The sequence below is a fragment of the Callithrix jacchus genome, chromosome 8 (assembly GCF_049354715.1).
Source record: "Callithrix jacchus isolate 240 chromosome 8, calJac240_pri, whole genome shotgun sequence".
In the NCBI taxonomy this organism is placed as follows: domain Eukaryota; kingdom Metazoa; phylum Chordata; class Mammalia; order Primates; family Cebidae; genus Callithrix; species Callithrix jacchus.
The window spans coordinates 25248703-25270605 of NC_133509.1; the positions used below are offsets into that span (position 1 = coordinate 25248703).

Here is a 21903-nt window from a genome sequence, read left to right on the forward strand (position 1 = left end):
GTAAGCCAGAGGCTTTACCTGGGAACCCAGAGAACAATCACTGATCTTCCCCCAAGTCCAAGAGGGCTGGGGACCTGGGCATCTGTAAAAACTGCAGTGTACCTGGGCCTAGGTGCCCTCTAGGACAAAAATGGCTGTAGTGACCACTGGCATAGGGAACTGGTCAGTCCACTTTGAATCCCTGGAAGGCGCTCTGAAGGACAGGTACAAACAAGACCTGACTGCAAAGGCTGAAATAAATACCTTATCCTTCAATGCCCAGATATTGACAAATGTCAACAGTATCAAGAACACTGAAGTCAATATGACCCAGCAAATAGACCAGATGAGCCGCCACTGACCAACCCTGGGGTGATGGAGACATGCAACTTCTCAGGAAACTTAGAGTAACTATTTTGAGAAAGCTCGATGAACTTCAAGAAAACAGAAACAATTCAAACTTATATCAGAAAAATTTAACAAGGATACTGACATAATAGAAAATAGCAAACAAATCCTGGAGCTGGAAAATGCCTTAGTGAGTCTCAGCAGAATTGATTAAGCAGAAGAATTAGTGAGCATTAAAACAAGCTATTTCAAATACAGTCAGAGGAGAAAAAAGAAAATAATAATGAGAAGGAACACAGAATGCTTAAGAGATATAGAATAGGGCTTCAGAAGAGAAAATCGAAGATTCACTGGCCTTAAATAGGGGGCTGAGAAGGAGCACAGAGTAGAAAGCTTCTTCAAAGAAAGAATAACAGAAAACTTTCTAAACCTAGAGAAAGATGTAATATTCAGGCAAATTGTGGAAGACAGTGTGGCGACGCCTCAAGGATCTAGAAACAGAAATACCACTTGACCCAGCAATCCCATGATTGGGTACATACCCACATAATCATAAAACATTGTATCACATATATATATATATATGAGACAGAGTTTCGCTCGTTACCCAGGCTGGAGTGCAATGGCGCGATCTCAGCTCACCGCAACCTCCGCCTCCTGGGTTCAGGCAATTCTCCTGCCTCAGCCTCCTGAGTAGCTGGGATTACAGGCACGCTCCACCATGCCCAGCTAATTTTTTGTATTTTTAGTAGAGATGGGGTTTCACCATGCTGACCAGGATTGTCTCGATCTGTTGACCTCGTGATCCACCTGCCTCGGCCTCCCAAAGTGCTGGGATTACAGGCTTGACCCACCGCGCCTGGCCAAAACATTGTATTATAAAGACACGTGCACACCTATGTTTGCTGCAGCACTGCTTACAATAGCAAAGACTTGGAACCAAACCAAATGTCCACCAAAAATACACTGGATAAAGAAAATGTGGCACATATACGCATGGAATACTATGCAGCCATCAAAAAATGATGAGTTCATGTCCTTTAAAGGGACATGGATGAAACTGGAAACCGTCATTCTCAGTACACTGACACAGGAACAGAAAAGCAAACATTGCAGGTTCTCACTCATTGAACAATGAGAACACACAGACACAGGGAGGGGAACATCACACACTGGGGCCTGTCAGGCGGTAGGGGAGCTAGAGGAGGGATAGCAGGGGGTGGGGAGATTGGGGAGGGATAGCATTAGGAGAAATACCTAATGTAGGTGACACAGGGCAGGGGGGAGGCAGCAAACAAAAATGGCATGCTTATACCTGTGTAACAATCCTGCAAGATCTGTACATGTAACCCAGCACTTAAAGTAAAATAAAAAAAAAAAAGGAAACAAAAGAAACAAACCACCCTGGAAAGTGGTTTGTTCCCAGTAATTTGAAAAATTTAAAGAATGGTTAAATGAGCACCTGACACTTATACTATAAAAGCAGGAATAAGACAGCCTGAGTTACACATCATTGCTTTGAGAAGATAAATTTTAATGTCAATTTTCAATCTTTAAAATCTTTAATTTTATTTTGGAAAAAAATCCTCAATCTTAAAAAGATCATGGCAAAGAAAAGAAAGGATTAGAGTCCTTTTGCTTTTTCAAATAACAAACATGGAAATGAATTCTTATGAACGTCAACAGTCAATGTAGTGTGGCATATTAAGAATTGACTTTCATATAATGGCTAAGTTTAGAGAGATTACATTTCATGAGAAAATATTTCATGCATTTTAATGGATTTTCTATTCTGTTTGGGAAACCGTTGTTTGTGTCTTTTAGTGTATTCTCCTTCCTGTCCACATATGTGGAATTTGCCTATTCCCTTCTCTTCTGAAATAGTTTAAAAGACTCAAAGAGAATGGCGTAAGCTTTGCATATCCTTAGTCTGATAGACAAGTCTCTGGCTGCTCACTTAAATAGGTATTAGCAGCTAATAAAATAAACTACCTCTCTCCTCAGCCAGAAATTAACAAAGGCTTAAAAATTAGCAAACAAAGGCTCTGTTTTGCTGTGGCCTTAGGTGCTGACAGTCTTATCTTAAGGAAAAAAGTTTTCATTGTATAGATTAAAATTAACTTTGGCAAAAATTGAAATGCAGGCAGGGAATTTTTTTGGTTCAACAACAGAAACTAGCAAAAGCAAAGATACAGTAAAAATAGAAAATTTCCAGTGTAGAGATGTAAATACAATAATTGACACAGCCAGGGATGATTAACGAATAATAAAATGTTGAGAGATGATCGTTTCAATACAGGATATTAATACTTTTGAAAACCATTTTTCCAATTACTTCCATATAAATATATTTATATATCGGTATAAATAAGGTGTCTCTGAATAAATATATATATCCGTATAAATAAGGTGTCTGAATAAATATATATATCCATATAAATAAGGTGTCTCTGAAAGGTACAGATCTGGCGTCACGATCATGGTGATAGACAAATGGTGGAAAAGTCCTGGTATCACGATCATGGTGGTAGACACACGGGACCTTCTCTACCTGCAGATGGGTGAGGTAGCATTGACCCTGCAGTGTTCCCGGAAAAAACATTTAGGCTGAATTTCAGCATGAGGACATTTTCAGAAAACTTCAGAGTATAGACCATTGAGCCAGACAGTTGACCTGTCCTCTACAAACAAGCCCATGTCCCCACCATCAATGACAACAAAAACTTGAGGAGACACCTTGGGTTCAAAAGAGCTAAAGAAATGAGCTACATTATCTTTTTACTCTTTTTCAACCAAAAATGTCTCCTCTCCTTTTAGTTGTGTGATTTGTGGTGACATGGGCTGTCTGAAGGAGACAGGTCAGTTGTGCCGCTCACTGTTCTACATTGTGAAGTCGTCTGGAGATTACCTCAGGCTATCAAACTCAGCCTAAGCGTTTTCAGCGAGAACATGGTGTTGCTCACACTCTGCACCGGCAGAGTCCCGTGTGACACGTTGTCTTAGTGTGGGAATATGACCCCTACCCGGGAGACCAGGTGGAGTCCTATCACCGTCAGAGTAAAAAACCTACTGTCCATGTCCAAAGTCAAGCGAACATGCTCTTCTGCATATAAAAAAACGGCGTATGTGTAAGCCTGGCATGTGTAATAAAACTCAAGATAAGCGGTGTATGTTGAATACAATATATCCAGTGAGTACCAGAAGACTTCAGGCTCTTCTGCTTCCACCAGCTCCATGCTGAGCCTAAAAAAGAAGGAAAAACCAAAGAATAAGTCAGGGAAAATAAGACACCACAGAGCCCCAACTAGATTTCATGGGTAGCACAAGAAAGTGGTTGATAAAGAAAAAACATAGATCCACTAATGACGTAACAAACTATTGCTTTATGCTCGGATGGACAAGAGTAGGGTAGAAAAGAATGAAAGAGAAAGAGAGAGAGAGAGAGGGAGGGAGGAAGAGAAAGTAAGCTCAGTGAACCGTCCAGGTGACACACTGATGAGGGAGTAAAAGGACACTCTGAGTTAGTACCCTCAGGACACACAGCGTACACTGATCATAAAAACAAGTATGGTCAACCTACAGCAGTTAGTAAATGGTAAGGGGAGGAAGAAACAGAAGCCTAAGTATCTACTGCAATAAAAACCAACAGCGACGTTTGGAGGAATACTTCAGGCTTCATTGAAAAGATGGTATCGATATTGTCAGCCCACTCTGTTTTCCCTGGACCTGGCGTCTCCAGGTGTCAACACAAAATTAGCTGTTCACAGTTGCTCAAAGTTACCTGGGGCACAGTGGGCCTTGGTCTTCTTCCTCTTCTTGGTCCTTTTTAATCTCTGCAATAAATTCAGATAGGGACAGACAAAGTTAGCCATTGCCCTACACCCATAACAGTCCACTGTCTAATCCCTGCACAGGGACCTCAGACTCCTCAGCTTGAGAACAGGATAACGTGAGAGAGAGACTTCAGGAGGTCTCAAGGCCAATCATGATAGAGATTCCTTGGTTTGTGTCTCAGAACCAATGGTGAAACATCCCTATTCTGGTAGACCATTATCCCTTTATCCCAAGTTTGCACAAACAGGAAAGAACCTCACAGACATGCCTGGGGAACAAAACTCATGAGGAACTTGTTAGCTGGCAAGAGACATTTAATTCAGATTGACAGACAACCCGTGGGCATGTGCTGCATAGCTTTGTGTGAGTTTGCAACACCCGCCTTGGGTTTCGATGTCCTGACAGTTGGTCCAGGGTGCCACGGGCATGGACTGAGACTAGAGAGAGAGCAAAGCTCACTGACCCACCCCATGCCCGTGCTTCAGACTGGAATCCGGAGTGATTGAAATCTGCACTGATGGATAGGCTCAGCCCACAGTGATGACAACTCTCAGCGCGGCCAGGGGAACAATGCACAAAGACTATGGGGTCTATCTGGGACACAAAGTGGAGCTTTACCACTTTCACAACAGAGTACTCACTGTCTGTGTCATGAGCCAAGTTGACCTGCTGTTCCTCTGAGTGCAGGTTGGTCCTGTAAGGCTCATTGAAGGCAAATGTGCCAGGAGGAATTGAGAGAGTCGAATCATCTTCATCCCAGGACTCCTGGGGGGCTTCCTCCTCCACAGACTCCTGCAGATTCCTGATGAGCCAGGCAGGACAGGGATGACAGAAGATTAAACCAACACAGATTAGACAATAAAGTCTCCCAGCTGATCTGATGGAAGTCAGAATGGAGTGGTCACAGAAAGCAAAGGCATTTTTCCTTCAAGAGAAAAAAATATTGCTTCTAAATGCAGGGTGGAGGGTGACTGCACTGGATTGTGAGAGCACAAATGAGCAGCATGTGCTCAGTGCATGTGCCACAGATGAGCCACTGCAGGCCACACAGACTCTCCCTGTAAACTCTCATCACGACTTGCAGCACGAGAACTAACATGGGGCTTCAACCGCCACGCAGAAGTTGTGTTGAATTTTACATGCGGCATTCAAGTGGACAGAGCTCTTGAGGTACTTCAGACACCCAGATGTGGTGTATTAAAGGCCTCCTTTTTCCAGTATTTTGATATGTCTATGTTGTGAATTTCTTCTCTTCACAAATCCTAGCAAACACACTCACAACAAATGGGCAGAAAGCATATATGTGTCTCTCCCCGGGTTTAAACACAGTGGGGAGAACAGGTGAAACCAGGAAATCCCTGTTTGCTGAGTTCACCTGGCTCATCTGATTGCAGGTTCCCATCTTGGGAGGAGTCAGAAATTAAAATCTACACACGTGCCACAAATCACCCACAACAATGTCCTCTCTGCAACACAGCATGGCTGCCATGGGAACCAGAGAGAAAGACAGCAGCTGGTATTTCTTACACTGGGCAGAAAGGAGCCGAGAAGAAAAAAGACTCAGTTCTCCCTGTATAATTCAGACACGGCACTCAGCACATACAAAGAACCACAACAACTGCCACACCCTGTGTCTAAGTTGGGTTGAATTGAAAATACTGTGGCCAAGGGAATGCAGGCTTTTGGCCCATGGGAGATGCCAGAGAGGTTGGGCTTCTAGACCTTTTCCATACTTTACCACCCATTACTTGCTCCTGCTTCTTCAGTGTTACCTGGTGGCACGTGATTCCTGGATTTTCTCAGCCTCCATAACATGAACATCTTCATCCTCATCTTTGTCGTTTTCTGCAAGTACAGATGTGTTTGTTCAGATATTTCCCATTTCACACTCTGCAGGGACAGTCAGCCCAATGTGCGCAGGGACATGAACATCTGTGAATGGGTCCCTGTTCTACTGAAAGCTCTCATGTTTTCTCTTTAACAAAATGCCCTGGCATGGTTTCCTGATCCACTAGGCAATGCATTTCGGATCAGGAGGCTCACCGTCATGATGAGGTCAAATGTTGAAAAGACCTTCTGCTCCCACATCACTGGAGGCTTGTGCAGCCTCTCTGGACTTTGGCAGCTGTCTCCGCCATCCTGACACAGATCTGATTCCCAGGGACAAGCTTGGCGTACCATCACAGTTCATATTTACAACCTATTTCTTTCTCTTAGGAGAGGATAAACAAACTTGTCCCACAATCCTCTGCACATCAGGTGACTTCACAGGCCCTCCAAGTGGCTTCTGCTATGTTATTCAGGGACATTCTCGCCATGGGGAATGCTCCAATCTGAACCACTTCCTACCACCAAATGCCCACACATCAAGTGCTTTCTCCAACACCACACAGCAAGGGGCTTTATCTCATTGTGATAAGTGGTCATAAGTGCTCACATATTTGAACGCTTCAGACACTGCAAGATGTTTGCCTTTGCAGATGGAGAGAGAGAAATTTACCTGCCTTTGCAGATGGAGGCAGAGAAAGTCAGAAAGAAGAAATCAATTGCTCCCTGACAGTTCCTAAGAACACTGCTGAAGATACAGCCTGGGACCTTCATTCTTAGTCCAGAGCTCTTTCCACTCCAACAACTGCCCTCCTGCCACCGCTTCCTTCCTGTCCTTTACAACTGGACAGATGCTGCCTCCTGTTCCAAAGACCACAATCCATCACGGAAGGAGGGACATTTGCAATACGGTGACCTCCAACTTCATGGGTTTCCCATCTGTGTTCTCATTCAGAAAGTCCTAGTAATGTCATGGCCACATATGTTTTGTGGAAGAAAACACCACTGATAAAACCGTCACTGCGGAATTATGGAGGTCTGGAGCCTCTCCTAAGGCCATAAAAGAAATATGCACCAAGACTAATAAAGTTTCCCTTATGCTAGACACAGTAGAATGAAGAACTAACAGACAGTGTTGGCCGGGCGTGTTGGCTCATGCCTATAATCCCAGCACTTCGGGAGGCCGAGGCGGGTGGATCACGAGGTCAAGAGATCGAGACTATCCTGGTCAACAAGGTGAAACCCCATCTCTACTAAAAATACAAAAAATTAGTTGGGCATGGTGCTGTGCACACCTGTAGTCCCAGCTACTCGGGAGTCTGAGGCAGGAGAATTGCTTGAGCACAGTGACTCATGCCTGGAATTGGAGCAATTTAGGAGGCCCAGGAAGGGAGGTCACTTGACCTCAGGAAGACCAGCCTGGCCAACATGGTGAAAACCCACCTCTACTAAAAATACAAAAACTAGCCAAGTGTGATGGTGTCAACTGGGGATCCCAGCTAACTAACAGGCTGAGTCACGAATACAAGGGTACTCCCTGCTCTTGAAGAAGGCGGAGGTCGCGGTGAGCCGAGATCATGCCATTGCACTCCAGTCTGGGAAACAACAGCGAAACTCCAACTCAAAAAAAAAGAAACTAATAAACAGTGTTTACTCTGTGCCAACAACTGTCCCGGGAGAGTTACAATAAATAGGCCATCTAATTCAGTGCAGCAATTGACAGAGGTAGGCATTATTATAGTATCCTACGAACAGATGACAAAACTGAGTAACAAACAAAAGAAGCAACTTGGATGGAGCTCAGGAGACTGGCCCAGGGTCCCTCCTCTATGCACTGCTGCCTTCACAGAGTCGTGGGTGCTGTCGTTCTTCCTCTTTACCAACGAGAGCCTCTGCAAAGAAAGCAGGACGTCCCTCTAACCAGAGTAATCTCTGCTCTTGATGATGCCACTTACAGATACCATAGGGTATGTAAGGAGCAGAGTCCTCTTTAAGCTCCCTGTAGCAGGTATAGTGTGCTACCATCGCATGTCCCCCAGAACACAGCTTTCCCTACTGAGCCTCAGCAGAAACCGGAACCGAATGAAGTTCAGCAGCCTCAGACATTTAGAACAACAGACTAGATGCTACTTGTCTGCGGGATCTTAGGTGGTACAGAGAGGATTCCTGTGAACATGATTTAGCCTCTTCCTGAGAAAAACGGGTGGTTCTGTGCCTGTGTCAGAAATCAACAGCTGAGACTTTACCCTCAGTCCCACACCCGCCTTACTGCAGATGTGGAAAAGTTGCTACATAACTTTGGCCTCTCTCGTCCACTTTTAACAAAATGTTAAAATATCCATTTATATTTTCCTAGATGTATGGTAAAAATGAAATTAATTCTGATGAAGAGAGCCTTTAGTTTCTCAGAGGAAACATAGAACATCGTTCAGCACTTTGGTGACGGTTAACCTATGAAACTTACTCTCCATCTTCAGCCTGCAGCCCGGGTAGTCTTGACTCATAAGAAGTTTATTTTTGCTGTCTCTGTATTTCTGTTCCTCCTCGTGACGTCTCCGATCTTCTGTAAACAAATTCAGAAGAGCAGGTCACATTAAGCAAATTGCACTTCACACAAGACCAAATCAGTGTTTCGTCATAGAACAAGGATGAAAAATATTCTCCGTTTCAGAATGTGATATTCTGAAGGGAATGTTCTACTGGTCCCTAGATTAGGTCACCCTAGAAGTAGATGAGCCTGCTTTTCAGATCCATGGGACAAAATCTCCCTTATCTGCTAGATCTTAATCACCTATCCTCTCACCTAAGTCAGCACAAACAATTAAAACTTCGTCCCCAAAATCTTCAAAAATTGCCCTAACTACTTTCCAGAAGCACTGCAGTAATACTGATTTATCTTGTCATATATGATGGCCAACAAATGGTTAGAGAAATTTATAGAGGAGAATGGACCGACCGATGAATTCTAACAAGCTTTACATAAAAAAGAATCTGTGGAGACAGCACAGTGACTCATGCCTGGATTTGGAGCAATTTAGGAGGCCCAGGAAGGGAGTTCACTTGACCTCAGGAAGTCAAGACCAGCCTGGCCAACATGGTGAAACCCCACCTCTACTAAAAATACAAAAACTAGCCGTGTGATGGTGTCCACTGGGGATCCCAGCTAACTAACAGGCTGAGTCACGAATACAAGGGTACTCCCTGCTCTTGATGGTGCCACTTACCGATACCACAGGTTGTGTAAGGAGCAGAGTCCTCTTTAAGTTCCCCACAGCGGGTACTGTGTGTTATCACCGTGTTTACCCCAGTGTCCCCAGAACACTGCTTTGCCTACTGGGCCTCAGCAGAAACCGGAACCGAATGGAAGTTCAGCAGCCTCAGACATTTAGAACAACAGACTAGAGGCTACTTGACTGCGGGACAACATTGCAGCAATACTGATTTATCTCATCATATGTGATGGTCAGCAAATGGTTAGAGAAATTTACAGAGCAGACTGAACCGACAGATCCATTTTTAACAAAATGCAAAGCTACCCATTTATATTTGCCTAGAAGTATGGGAAAAATTCAATAAATTCTGAAGAAGAGTGTTCAGTTTCTCACAGAAAAGACAGAAGATCGTTCAGCACTTTCATGATGATGGTGAACCTATAGAACTTACTTACCTTTGGTCTTCAGCCGGCAGCGCAGGTAGTAGGCCGCTTGCCTCACAAAAACTTTATTTTTGCTTTCTCTGTATTTCTGTATTTCACAATCTTGTCGATCTTCTGTAAACAAATTCAGAAGAGCAGCTCACATTGAACGCATCACACTTCACACAAGACCAAATCAGTGTCCAGTCACAGCACAAGGACATAAAATATTCTCAGTGTATAAATGTGATATTCTGACTGGAATGTTCTATCGGGCCCTAGATTAAGTCACCTGAGAAGTAGATGAGCCTGCTTTGCAGACCAACGGGACAAAACCTCTCTCATCTGGTAGATATTAATCAAGTGTCCTCTGATCTAAGTCAGTGCAAATAATTAAAACTTTTTCCCTCAAAACCTTCAAAAATTGCCATAATTACTTTCCAGAAGGGTTGCTGCAATACTAATCATCTCATCATATATCATGGTCAATGAATGGTTAGAGAAATTTTTATAGGAGACCAGACCAACGAATGAATTTAATAACCTTTACTGAAAAAGAATCTGTGGAGCCAGCATTGTAGCTCATACCTGGAATCCAAGCAACTTAGGAGGCCCAGGCATGCAGATCACCTGACCTCAGGAGTTCAAGACCAGCCTGGCCAACGTGGTGAAACCTTGCCTCTACATAAAACACAAAAATTGGCAAGATGTGGTGGTGCCCCCCGGGAATCCCAGCTAATTGGCTGGCTGAGGCACCAATACCTCGGTACTCCCTGCTCTTGATGGTGCCACTTACAGATAGCATAGGTTCTATTAGACGCAGGGTCCCCTTTAAGCTCCTCACAGTGGGTACTGTCTGCTATCACCGTGTTTCCCCCAGGGTACGCAGAACACAGCTTTGCCTACTGGACCTTTATCAGAAACCGGAACTGCACGGAAGTTCAGTAGCCTCAGACATTTAGACCAGCAGACTAGATGCTACTTGTCTGTAAAATCTTACATGGTGCAGAGAGGATTCCTGTAAACATGGATTTAGCCTCTTGCTGAAAAAACAGGTGGTTCTGTGCCTGAGTCAGGAATCAATAGCTGTGATTGTAACCCCAGTCCCACAGTCCCACACCCACCTTACTGCAGATGTGGAAATGTTGCTAAATATTTTGGCGTCTGTCTTCCATTTTAACTAAATGTTAAAAATACCCATTGCTATTTTCTACAAAAATGGGAAGGATGAAATTAATTTTGATGAAGAGAGTGGTTAGTTTCTCAAGACAAGACAGGACATCATTCATAACTTTCATGGTGGTCAACCTATAGAACTTACTGTTTATCTTCGGCCGATAGTTCAGGGAGTAGTGACTCATAAGAAGTCTATTTTTGCTGCCTCTGATATTCGGTTTGTTATCTTCCTGCTGGGACCAGGATTTCTCAATGCCTTCTGGAATGTTAAACTCAGTGTTTCTTCTGGAAGGAGGCCTGCCAGATGCCACCTTGCTGATGTTTCGGGCAGAACACAGAAAGCCAGGGACTGGGGAGAAGAAACCCAAACACACGATGCGTTAGAAACTGGTGACTTCCGAACGATCCAAGATGGCCGATCGCTAACATCCCGAGATTGCAGCTCTCAGGGAAGGCGTGGAGAACTAGAGGAGGCCACACTTTCAGACAAATTCTGGTCGCTCACGGAGCAGAAGATCCCCCAGTGGAGGAAACACACGGGTGGCCAGCGCAACCCTCGTGGCCGGCGCAGCGGTTCCCCCGGCACCTCAGTGCGGCAGCTCTCGGAGCAGAGTAAACAGGTTCGGAGGACCCGCACGGGCCCCCAGCATGACACCAGAGCCCGGCGCAGCGGCTGTGACGGCATCTCGGCGTGGCAGCGCTCGGCGCAGAGTAAACGGGACCGGTTCCCCTTCTGACCAAGGTTTGGAGCCCCAGGAAGGCAGAGTTGCCTACTACAGACACAAGAAGGAAGCCAGACAGGAGAATCCTGGGCAGAAAAGCACCATTAGTTTTAACGCCGCTGCTCTGGCCCTGGGAACTAACAACCTGGACGTCCACTCAAGAGACCTAATCTAAAAGTTGGTAATTTCAAAGACGACAGGAGGATAAATTTACAATGATGGGAAGAAACCAGTGTAAAAAGGCTGAGAATACTCAGTCAGAACGCCTCTCCCTCTAAAGATGATCACAGTTCCACATTAACAATGGAACAAGGCTTGATGGAGAACGAGCGCATCCTGATGACAGAATCACTCTTCAAGGAATGGATAATAACAAACTTCGGTGAGTTAAAAGAACATGTAGCCCAATGTAAAGAAACTAGGAACTTTGAAAAAAGGTTTGATGAAATCCTATTGAGAATAGACAACTTAGAGAGGAGTATGAATGAATTAATGGAACTGAAGAATACAATACAGGAACTCCGAGAAGTATGCACAGATTTAAACACTCGAATTGTTCAAGCAGAAGAGATATCAGAGGTCAAAGTCCAACTTAATGAAATAAAACGTGAAGAAAAGATTAGAGAAAAAAGGATAAAAAGGAATGAGCAAAGTCTCCAAGAAATGTGGGACTATGTGAAAAGACCAAATTTATGTTTGATAGGTGTACCTGAATGCGACGGAGAGAATGAATCCAAGCTGGAAAATACCCTTCAGGATATTATTCAGGAAAATTTTCCTAAACTAGCAAAGCAGGTCAACATTCAACCCCAGGTAATACAGAGAACACCACAAAGATATTCCTCAAGAAGAGCAACCCCAAGGCACATAATCGTTAGATTCACCAGGGTTGAAACAAAGGAGAAAATACTAAGGGCAGCCAGAGAGAATGGTTATGTTACCCACAAAGGCAAGCTTATCAGACTTACAGCAGATCTCTCAGCAGAAACTCTACAAGTCAGAAGAGAGTGGGGGCCAATATTCAACATTCTCAAAGAACAGAACCTTCAGCCCAGAATTTCATATCCAGCCAAACTAAGCTTCACAACTGAAGGAAAAATAAAATCTTTTATGAACAAGGAAGAACTCAGAGATTTTATTACCACCAGGCCTGCTTTACAAGAGCTTCTGAAAGAAGCATTACACACAGAAAGAAACAACCAGTATTAGCCTTTCTAAAAATACACCAAAAAGTAAAGAGCACCAACATAAAGAAGAATTTACATCAACGAATGGATAAAACAGCCAGTCAACATCAAATGGCAGTAACCCTAAATTTAAATTGACTAAATCCCCCAATCAAAAGACACAGCCAAAACCCAATGGCATGTTACATCCAGACCAGTTTCACATGCAAGGATACACAAAGACTCAAAACAAAGGGATGGAGAAAGATTTACCAACGAAATGGAGAGCAAAAATAAATAATAAATAAACAAGAAGCAGGAGTTGCAATTCTCGTATCGGATAAAATAGATTTTAAAGCAACAAAGATATAGTGATAAAAGGATCAATGCAACAATAAGAGCTAACGATCCTAACCCAGATACAAGACTTAGATTCAATGAGACAGAAAATTAATAAGGATATCAAGGACTCGAACTCAGATCCGGAACAAGTAAACTTAGTAAATATTTATAGAGCGCTCCACTTCAAATACAAAAAATATACATTCTTGTCAATACCACATCACACCTACCCATAAGTTTAAATGAAACATTGATTGGCCATTATTAATACCCAATTTTTTTCAAAATAAAGCAATATTTCCATTTACTCTCCCTCTTTTTCTTCCTCTTTCTTCATCTCCTTTACTCATTTTTTCTTTCCTTCTCTCAAAAAAAAAAAAAAAAAAATCAACTTGTAAACCTCTAGATCCAGGTCGGCAATGTCTCTCTCACTGCTTGATTTCCTTCCTTCCCTTCCTTCCTTCCTTCATTCCTTCCTTCCTGCCTTCCTCCCCCCAGCAAAAAAAAAAAAAAAAAAAAAAAAAAAGAACTGGTGACTTCCAATTGGTTTAATCGGAACAGAGGGATGTCACTGACAGCACTGCCTATTGATTTGAAGACGTTTCCCCGCTTTTACTCTTCTCATCTCCACTCTTGATCTCCTTAAAGTCAACTTGTCTTAGCTACTCAGTCACCTTGAAGCCAGGACATAAACACTTCTACCTTTATCCTGCTTCTACGTTTTGCAGGATCTAATATGCTAGAGAGGATTCCTGTAAACATGATTTAGCTTCTTGCTGAAAAAAACAGGTGGTTCTGTGCCTGTGTCGGGAATCAATAGCTGGGATATTAATACTAGTCCCACACCCACCTTACTGCAGACGTGGAAAAGTTGCTAAATGCTTTGGCCTCTGTCTTCCATCTTTAACAAAATGTTAAAATACTCATTGCTATTTTACTAGAAGTATGGGAAGGATGAAATTAACTTTGAAGAAAAGAGTGTATCATTTCTTAGAAAGAAGACAGAACATTGTTCAGCACTGTGACAGTGAACCTAGAGAACTTACCTTCCATCTTCAGCCGGCAGCCCAGGTAGTAGGCCACTTGACTCATAAGAAGTTTATTTTTGCTGTCTCGGCCTTTCTGTTCTTCATCGTGATCTTTTCGATCTCCTGTAAACAAATTCAGAAGAGCAGGTCACATTAAGCAAATCACACTTCACACAAAACCAAATCAGTGCCGGGCGTGGTGGCTCACACCTGTAATCCCAGCACTTTAGGAGACTGAGGCGGGTGGATCACGAGGTCAAGAGATCGAGACCATCTTGGTCAACATGGTGAAATCCCGTCTCTACTAAAAATACAAAAAATTAGCTGGGCATGGTGGCACGTGCCTGTAATCCCAGCTACTCAGGAGGCTGAGGCAGGAAAATTGCCTGAACCCAGGAGGCGGAGGTTGCGGTGAGCCGAGATCGCACCATTGCACTCGAGCCTGGGTAACAAGAGCTCAACTCTGTCTCAAAAAAAAAAAAAAAAACAAATCAGTGTTCAGTCACAGCACAAAAACGTAAAATATTCTCAGTGTAAGAATGTAATATTCTGACAGGAATGTTCTACTGGTCCCTAGATTAAGTCGCCTCAGAAGTAAATGAGCCTGCTTTTCAGATCCGTGAAACAAAATTTCCCTGCTTTCCCTGATCTCATCGATCTTTATCACATATCCTGACCTAAGTCAGTGCAAATAATTAAAACTGTTTTTCCCCAATGTCTTCAAAAATTGAAATAACTGCTTTCCAGAAGCATTGCGGCAATACCGATTTATCTCAGCATATATCATGGTCAATGAATACTTAGAAAAATTTATATAGGACACTGGACCAAGGCATGAATTCTAACAACCTTTACTTAAAAAAGAATCTGTGGAGCCAGCCCGGTGTCTCATGCCTGGAATTCCAGCCTTTTAGGAGGCCCAGAAAGGCAGATCACTTGACCTCAAGAGTTCAAGACCAGCCTGGCCAACATGGTGAAACCCCGCCTCTACTAAAAGTACAAAAATAAGCCGGGTGCTTTGGTGCCCACCAGGGATCCCAGCTAATGGAGAGGTTGAGGCACCAGTAGCAGGGTACTCCCTGCTCTTGATGGTGGGTGCCACTTACAGATACCACAGGTTCTATTAGGAGCAGGGTCCTCCTCGAGCTCCTCACAGGAGGTACTGTGTGCTATCACTGTGTTTCCCCCAGTGTTCCCAGAACACACCTTTGCCTATTGGGCCTCAGCAGAAACTGGAACCAAATCGAAGTTCAGTAGCCTCAGACACGTAGACCAAAAGACTAGATGCTACGTGTCTGCAGGATCTTACATGGTACAGGGAGGATTCCTGTAAACATGATTTAGCCATTTGCTGAAAAAAACAGGTGGTTCTGTGCCTGTGTCAGAGATCAATAGCAGGGATTGTAACCCCAGTCCCACACCCATGTTACTGTAGACGTGGAAAAGTTGCTAGATACTTTGGCCTCTGACTTTCATCTTTAACAAAATGGTAAAATACTCATTTCTATTTTCTGCAAGTATGAAGAAGATGAAACTAATTTTGATCAAGAAAGTGGTTAGGTTCTCAAAAAAAGACAGGACATTATTCATCACTTTCGTGATGGTGAACCTATAGAACTTACTGTAGGTCTTCAGCTGGTAGTTCAGGAAGTAGGCCACCTGACTCAGAAGAAGTCTATTTTTGCTGGCTCTGAAAGTCGGTTTGTTTTCTTCCTGTTGGGAGCAGGATATCTCAATGCCTTCTGCAACGTTCACCTCTGTGTTTTCTCTGGAAGGAGGCTTGCCTGATGCCACCGTGATGACGTTTGGGGCAGAACACAGATAGCCAGGGACTGGGGAGAAGAAACCCAAACACACGATGCATTAGAAACTGGTGACATCAAATTGCTTTAATCAGGACTGAGGGATGGCACTGACAGCACTGCCTATTGATTTGAAGACGTTGTTTCCCCGCTTTTACTCTTCTCATGTCCACTCTTGATCTCCTTAAAGTCAATTTGTCTTAGCTACTCAGTCACCTTGAAGCCAGGACATAAACACTTCTACCTTTATCCTGCTTCTACGTTTTGCAGGATCTAATATGCTAGAGAGGATTCCTGTAAACATGATTTACCCTCTTGCTGAGAAAAACAGGTGGTTCTGTGCCTGTGTTGGGAATCAATAGCTGGGATATTAACCCTAGTCCCACACCCGCCTTACTATAGATGTGGAAAAGTTGCTAAATGCTTTGGCCTCTGTCTTCCATCTTTAACAAAATGTTAAAATACTCATTGCTATTTTCCAGAAGTATGGGAAGGATGAAATTAACTTTGAAGAAGTGAATGTATCATTTCTCATAGACAAGACAGGGCATTGTTCATCACTTTCGAGACAGTGAACCCAGAGAACTTACCTTCCGTCTTCAGCCGGCAGCCCAGGTAGTAGGCCACTTGACTCATAAGAAGTTTATTTTTGCTGTCTCTGCATTTCTGTTCTTCATTGTGATCTTTTCGATCTCCTGTAAACAAATTCAGAAGAGCAGGTCACATTAAGCAAATCACACTTCACACAAGACCAAATCAGTGTCCACTCATAGCACAAGGATGTAAAATATTCTCAGTGTAACAATGTGATATTCTGATGAAAATGTTCTTACAGGCCCTAGGTTAAATCACCTGAGAAGTAGATAAGCCTGCTTTTCAGATCCATGGGACAAAATCTCCCTCATCTGGTAGATCTTAATCACATATCCTCTGACCTAAGTCAGTGCAAATAATTAAAACTTTTAATTTTTAATTTCCCAAAATCTTCAAAAATTGCCCTAACCACTTTCCAGAAGCATTGCTGCAATACTGATTTATATCATCACATATCATGCTCAATGGATGTTTAGGGAAATTTATAATAGGAGACAGGACCAAGGGATGAATTCTAACAACCTTTACTTAAAAATAATCTGTGGAGGCAGCCCGGTGTCTCCTGCCTGGAATTCCAGCATTTTAGGAGGCCCAGACCAGCAGATCACTTGACCTCAGGAGTTGAAGACCAGCCTGGCCAACATGGTGAAACACCGCCTCTGCTAAAAACACAAAAATTAGCCAGGTGCTTTGGTGCCCACCAGGGTTCCCAGCTAATTCGGAGGCTGAGGCACCAATACCAGTGTACTCCCTGTTCTTGATGGTGCCACTTACAGATACCACAGGTTCTATTAGGAGCAGAGTCCCCTTCAAGCTCTTCACAGGAGGTACCATGTGCTATCACTGCGTTCCCCTGGTGCCCCAGAACACACCTTTGCCTACTGGGGCTCAGCAGAAACCAGAACCAAGTAGAAGTTCACTAGCCTCAGACATTTAGACCAACAGACTAGATGCTACTGGTCTGCAGAATCTTATACAGTAGAGAGGATTCCTGTAAACATGATTTCACTCTTTGCTGAGAAAAACAGGTGGTTCTGTGCCTGTGTCAGAAATCAATAGCTGGGATTTTTTTTTTTTTTTTAAGACGGAGTTTCGGTCTTGTTACCCAGGCTGGAGTGCAATGGCGCGAACTCGGCTCACCGCAACCTCCGTCTCATGGGTTCAAGCAATTCTCCTGCCTCAGCCTCCCAAGTAGCTGGGACTACAGGCGCATGCCACCATACCCGGCTAAGTATTTTAAGTAGAGACGATGTTTCACCTTGTTGACCAGGATGGTCTCGATTTCTTGACCTCGTGAACCACCCGCCTTGGCCTCCCAAAGTGCTGGGATTATACACGTGAGCCACCGTGCCCCACCAATAGCTGGGATTTTAATCCCAGTCCCACACCCACCTTATTGCAGACATGGAAAAGTTGCTAAATACTTTGGCCTCTGCCTTACATCTTTAACAAAATGGTAAAATACTCATTTCTATTTTCTGCAAGTATGAAGAAGATGAAACTAATTTTGATCAAGAAAGTGGTTAGGTTCTCAAAAAAAGACAGGACATTATTCATCACTTTCGTGGTGGTGAACCTATAGAACTTACTGTAGGTCTTCAGCTGGTAGTTCAGGAAGTAGGCCACCTGACTCAGAAGAAGTCTATTTTTGCTGGCTCTGAAAGTCGGTTTGTTTTCTTCCTGTTGGGAGCAGGATATCTCAATGCCTTCTGCAACGTTCACCTCTGTGTTTTCTCTGGAAGGAGGCTTGCCTGATGTCACCGTGCTGATGTTTGGGGCAGAACACAGATAGCCAGGGACTGGGGAGAAGAAACCCAAACACACGATGCATTAGAAACTGGTGACATCAAATTGGTTTAATCAGAACTGAGGGATGTCTCTGACAGCACTGCCTATTGATTTGGAAGATGTTGTTTTCCCGCTTTTACTCTTCTCATCTCCACTCTTGGTCTCCTTAAATTCAACTTGTCTTAGCTAGTCAGTCACCTTGAAACTATAAAATAAACACTTCTACCTTTATCTTGCTTATAAGTTTTCCAGGATCTTATATGGTAGAGAGGATTCCTGTAAACATGATTTGGCTTCTTGCTGAGAAAAACAGGTGGTTCTGTCCCTGTGTCGGGAATCAATAGCTGGGATATTAATACTAGTCCCACACCCGCCTTACTGTAGACGTGGAAAAGTTGCTAAATACTTTGGCCTCTGTCTTCCATCATTAACAAAATGTTAAAATACCCATTGCTACATTCCTGGAAATATGGGCATGATGAAATGAACTTTCAAGAAGACAGTGTATCGTTTCTTAGAGACAAAACAGGACACTGTTCATCACTTTCATGATGGTGAACCTAGAGAACTTACCTTCCGTCTTCAGCCGGCAGCCCAGGTAGTAGGCCACTTGACTCATAAGAAGTTTATTTTTGCTGTCTCTGCATTTCTGTTCTTCATCGTGATCTTTTCGATCTCCTGTAAACAAATTCAGAAGAGCAGGTCACATTAAGCAAATCACTCTTCACACAAGACCAAATCAGTGTCCACTCACAGCACAAGGATGTAAAATATTCTCAATGTAAGAATGTGGTATTCTGACAGGAATGTCTAACGGGCCCTAGACTAAGTTGCCCTAGAAGTAGATGAGCCTGCTTTTCAGATCCATGGGATAAAATCTCCCTCATCCGGTAGAACTTAATCAGGCAAAAAATTAAAACTTTTTCCCCAAAAATCTTACAAAAATTGCCCTAACTACTTTCCAGAAGCATTGCTGTAATACTGATTTATCTCATCATATATCATGGTCAATGAATGGTTAGAGAAATTTATACAGGAGACTGGACCGAGAGATGAATTCTAACAACCCTTACTGAAAAAAGAATCTGTGGAGCCACCATGGTGGCTCACGCCTGCAATCCCAGCAATTTAGGAGGCCCAGGAGGGTGGATCCCTTGACCTCAGGAGTTCAAGACCAGCCTGGCCAACAAGGTGAAACCCTGCCTCTACTGAAAATACAAAAGTTAGTCAAGTGTGCTGGTTCCCACCGGGGATCCCAGCTGATTGGGAGGGTGCAGCACCAGTACCAGGGTATTCCCTGCTCTTGATGGACCCACTTACAGATAACACAGGTTTTATTAGGAGCAGGGTCCCCCCTAAGTTCCCAACAGCTGGTACTGTGTGCCATCACCGTGTTTCCCCCAGTGTCCCCAGAACACAGCTTTGCCTACTGGGCCTCAGCAGAAACCAGAACTGAATGGAAGTTCAGTAGCCTCAGACATTTAGACCAACAGACTAGATGCTACTTGTCTGCAGGATCTTATATGGTACAGAGAGGATTCCTGTGAACCTGGATTTAGCCACTTGCTGAGAAAAACAGGTGGTTCTGTGCCTGTGTCAGAGATCAATAGCAGGGATTGTAACCCCAGTCCCACACCCACCTTACTGCAGAGGTGGAAATGTTGCTAAATACTTTGGCCTCTGTCTTCCATCTTTAACAAAATGTTAAAATACCCATTTCTATTTTCTGCAAGTATGGGAAGGATGAAATTAATTTTGATGAAGAAACCGGTTAGTTTCTCTAGACAACACAGGACATCATTCATCACTTTCGTCGTGGTGGTGAACCTATGAACTTACTGTAGGTCTTCAGCTGGTAGTTCAGGAAGTAGGCCACCTGACTCAGAAGAAGTCTATTTTTGCTGGCTCTGAAATTTGCTTTGTTTTCTTCCTGCTGGGAGCAGGATTTCTCAATGTCTTCTGGAATGTTTACTTCTGTGTTTTCTCTGGAAGGAGGCTTGCCTGATGCCACCGTGCTGACATTTGGGGCAGAACACAGATAGCCAGGGACTGGGGAGAAGAAACCCAAACACATGATGGGTTAGAAACTGGTGACATCAAATTGCTTTAATCGGGACTGAGGGATGTCACTGACAGCCTTGCCTATTGATTTGAAGATGTTCTTTCCCTGCTTTTACTCTTCTTACCTCATCTCTCATTCTCTTTAAAGTCAACTTGTCTTAACTACTCAGTCACCTTGAAACCAGGAAATAAACACTTCTACCTTTATCTTGCTTATGGGTTCTGCAGGATCTTCCATGTTAGAAGGAGTCCTTTAAACATGATTTAGCCTCTTGCTGAGAAATACAGGTGGTTCTGTGCCTGTATCAGGAATCGATTGCTGGGATATTAACACTAGTCCCACACCCGCCTTACTGCAGATGTGGAAATGTTGCTAAATTCTTTGGCCTCTGTCTTCCAGTATTTTGTTAACATATTTTAACAAAATGTTAAAATACCCATTGCTATATTCCTAGAAGTATGGGTAGGGTAAAATTAACTCTGAAGAGAGTGCATCGTTTCTCAGAGACAAGGGAGGACACTGTTATCACTTTCGAGACAGTGAACCTTGAGAACTTACCTTCCGTCTTCAGCCGGCAGCCCAGGTAGTAGGCCACTTGACTCATAAGAAGTTTATTTTTGCTGTCTCTGCATTTCTGTTCTTCATCGTGATCTTTTTGATCTCCTGTAAGCAAATTCAGAAGAGCAGGTCACATTAAGGAAATCACACTTCACACAACACCAAAACAGTGTTCGGTCATAGCGCAAAGATGTAAAATATTCTCAGGGTAAGAATGTGATATTCTGACAGGAATGTTCTACTGGTTCCTAGGTTAAGTCACCCTAGAAGTAGATCAGCCTGCTTTTCAGACCCATGGGACAAAATCTCCTTCATCTGGTAGATCTTAAGTCATATCATCTGACCTAAGTCAGTGCAAAAAATTAAACCTTTGTCCCCAAAATCTTCAAAAATTGCCCTAAATACTTTCCAGAACCATTGTTGCAATACTGATTTATCTGATCATATATCATTGCCAATGAATTGTTAGAGAAATTTATATAGGAGACTGGACCAAGTGATGAATTCTAACAATCTCTACTGAAAAAATCCGTGGAGCAGGCATGGTGGCTCACGCCTGGAATCCCAGCACTTTAGGAGGCTCAAGCAGGCAGATCACTTGATTTCAGGAGTTCAAGACCAGCCTGGCCAACATGGTGCAACCCTGCCTCTACTAAATATACAAAAATTTTCCAGGTGTGCTGGTGCCCATCGGAGATAAAAACTGATTGGGAGGCTGAGGCACCAGTACCAGGGTACTCCCTGCCCTTGATGGTGCCACTTATAGATACCACAGGTTCTATTAAGAGCAGGGTCCTGTTGCAGCCTCTCATAGTGGGTACTGTGCGCTATCACTGTGTTTCTCCCAGTGTTCCCAGAATACAGCTTTGCCTACTGGGCCACAGCAGAAACCGGAACCAAATGGAAGTTCAGTAGCCTCAGACATTTAGACCAACAGACTAGATGCTGCTTGTATGTAGCATCTTATATGGTACAGAGAGGATTCCTGTAAACATGATTTAGCCTTTTGCTGAGAAAAACAGGTGGTTCTGTGCCTGTGTCAG

General features: G+C 43.4%; 1 protein-coding gene across 10 annotated transcripts in view; it reads right to left on the reverse strand.

Annotated features, from left to right (window-relative positions):
• Positions 1-1840: 1840 nt before the first annotated feature.
• LOC100896515 (NBPF family member NBPF3) overlaps positions 1841-21903 on the reverse strand; it is a 38557-nt gene continuing 18494 nt past the window's right edge. For 5 of the 10 annotated variants that reach the window (XM_035259368.3, XM_035259369.3, XM_078333979.1 and 2 more), the window contains 14 exons: positions 20861-20965; positions 20080-20289; positions 18814-18918; positions 18042-18251; positions 16449-16553; positions 15679-15888; positions 14075-14179; positions 10944-11147; positions 9656-9757; positions 8453-8548; positions 5934-6006; positions 4803-4963; positions 4109-4160; positions 1841-3570 (listed from right to left, as the gene is read on the reverse strand). In XM_035259368.3, the coding sequence (XP_035115259.2) occupies positions 3327-3570; positions 4109-4160; positions 4803-4963; positions 5934-6006; positions 8453-8548; positions 9656-9757; positions 10944-11147; positions 14075-14179; positions 15679-15888; positions 16449-16553; positions 18042-18251; positions 18814-18918; positions 20080-20289; positions 20861-20965 (1982 nt within the window). In that variant the 3' untranslated portion in view covers positions 1841-3326. Of the gene's footprint in view, positions 3571-4108; positions 4161-4802; positions 4964-5933; positions 6007-8452; positions 8552-9655; positions 9758-10943; positions 11148-14074; positions 14180-15678; positions 15889-16448; positions 16554-18041; positions 18252-18813; positions 18919-20079; positions 20290-20860; positions 20966-21903 lie in introns of all 10 variants that reach the window. The other 5 variants (XM_035259366.3, XM_035259365.3, XM_035259363.3 and 2 more) reach the window with 1 other exon arrangement.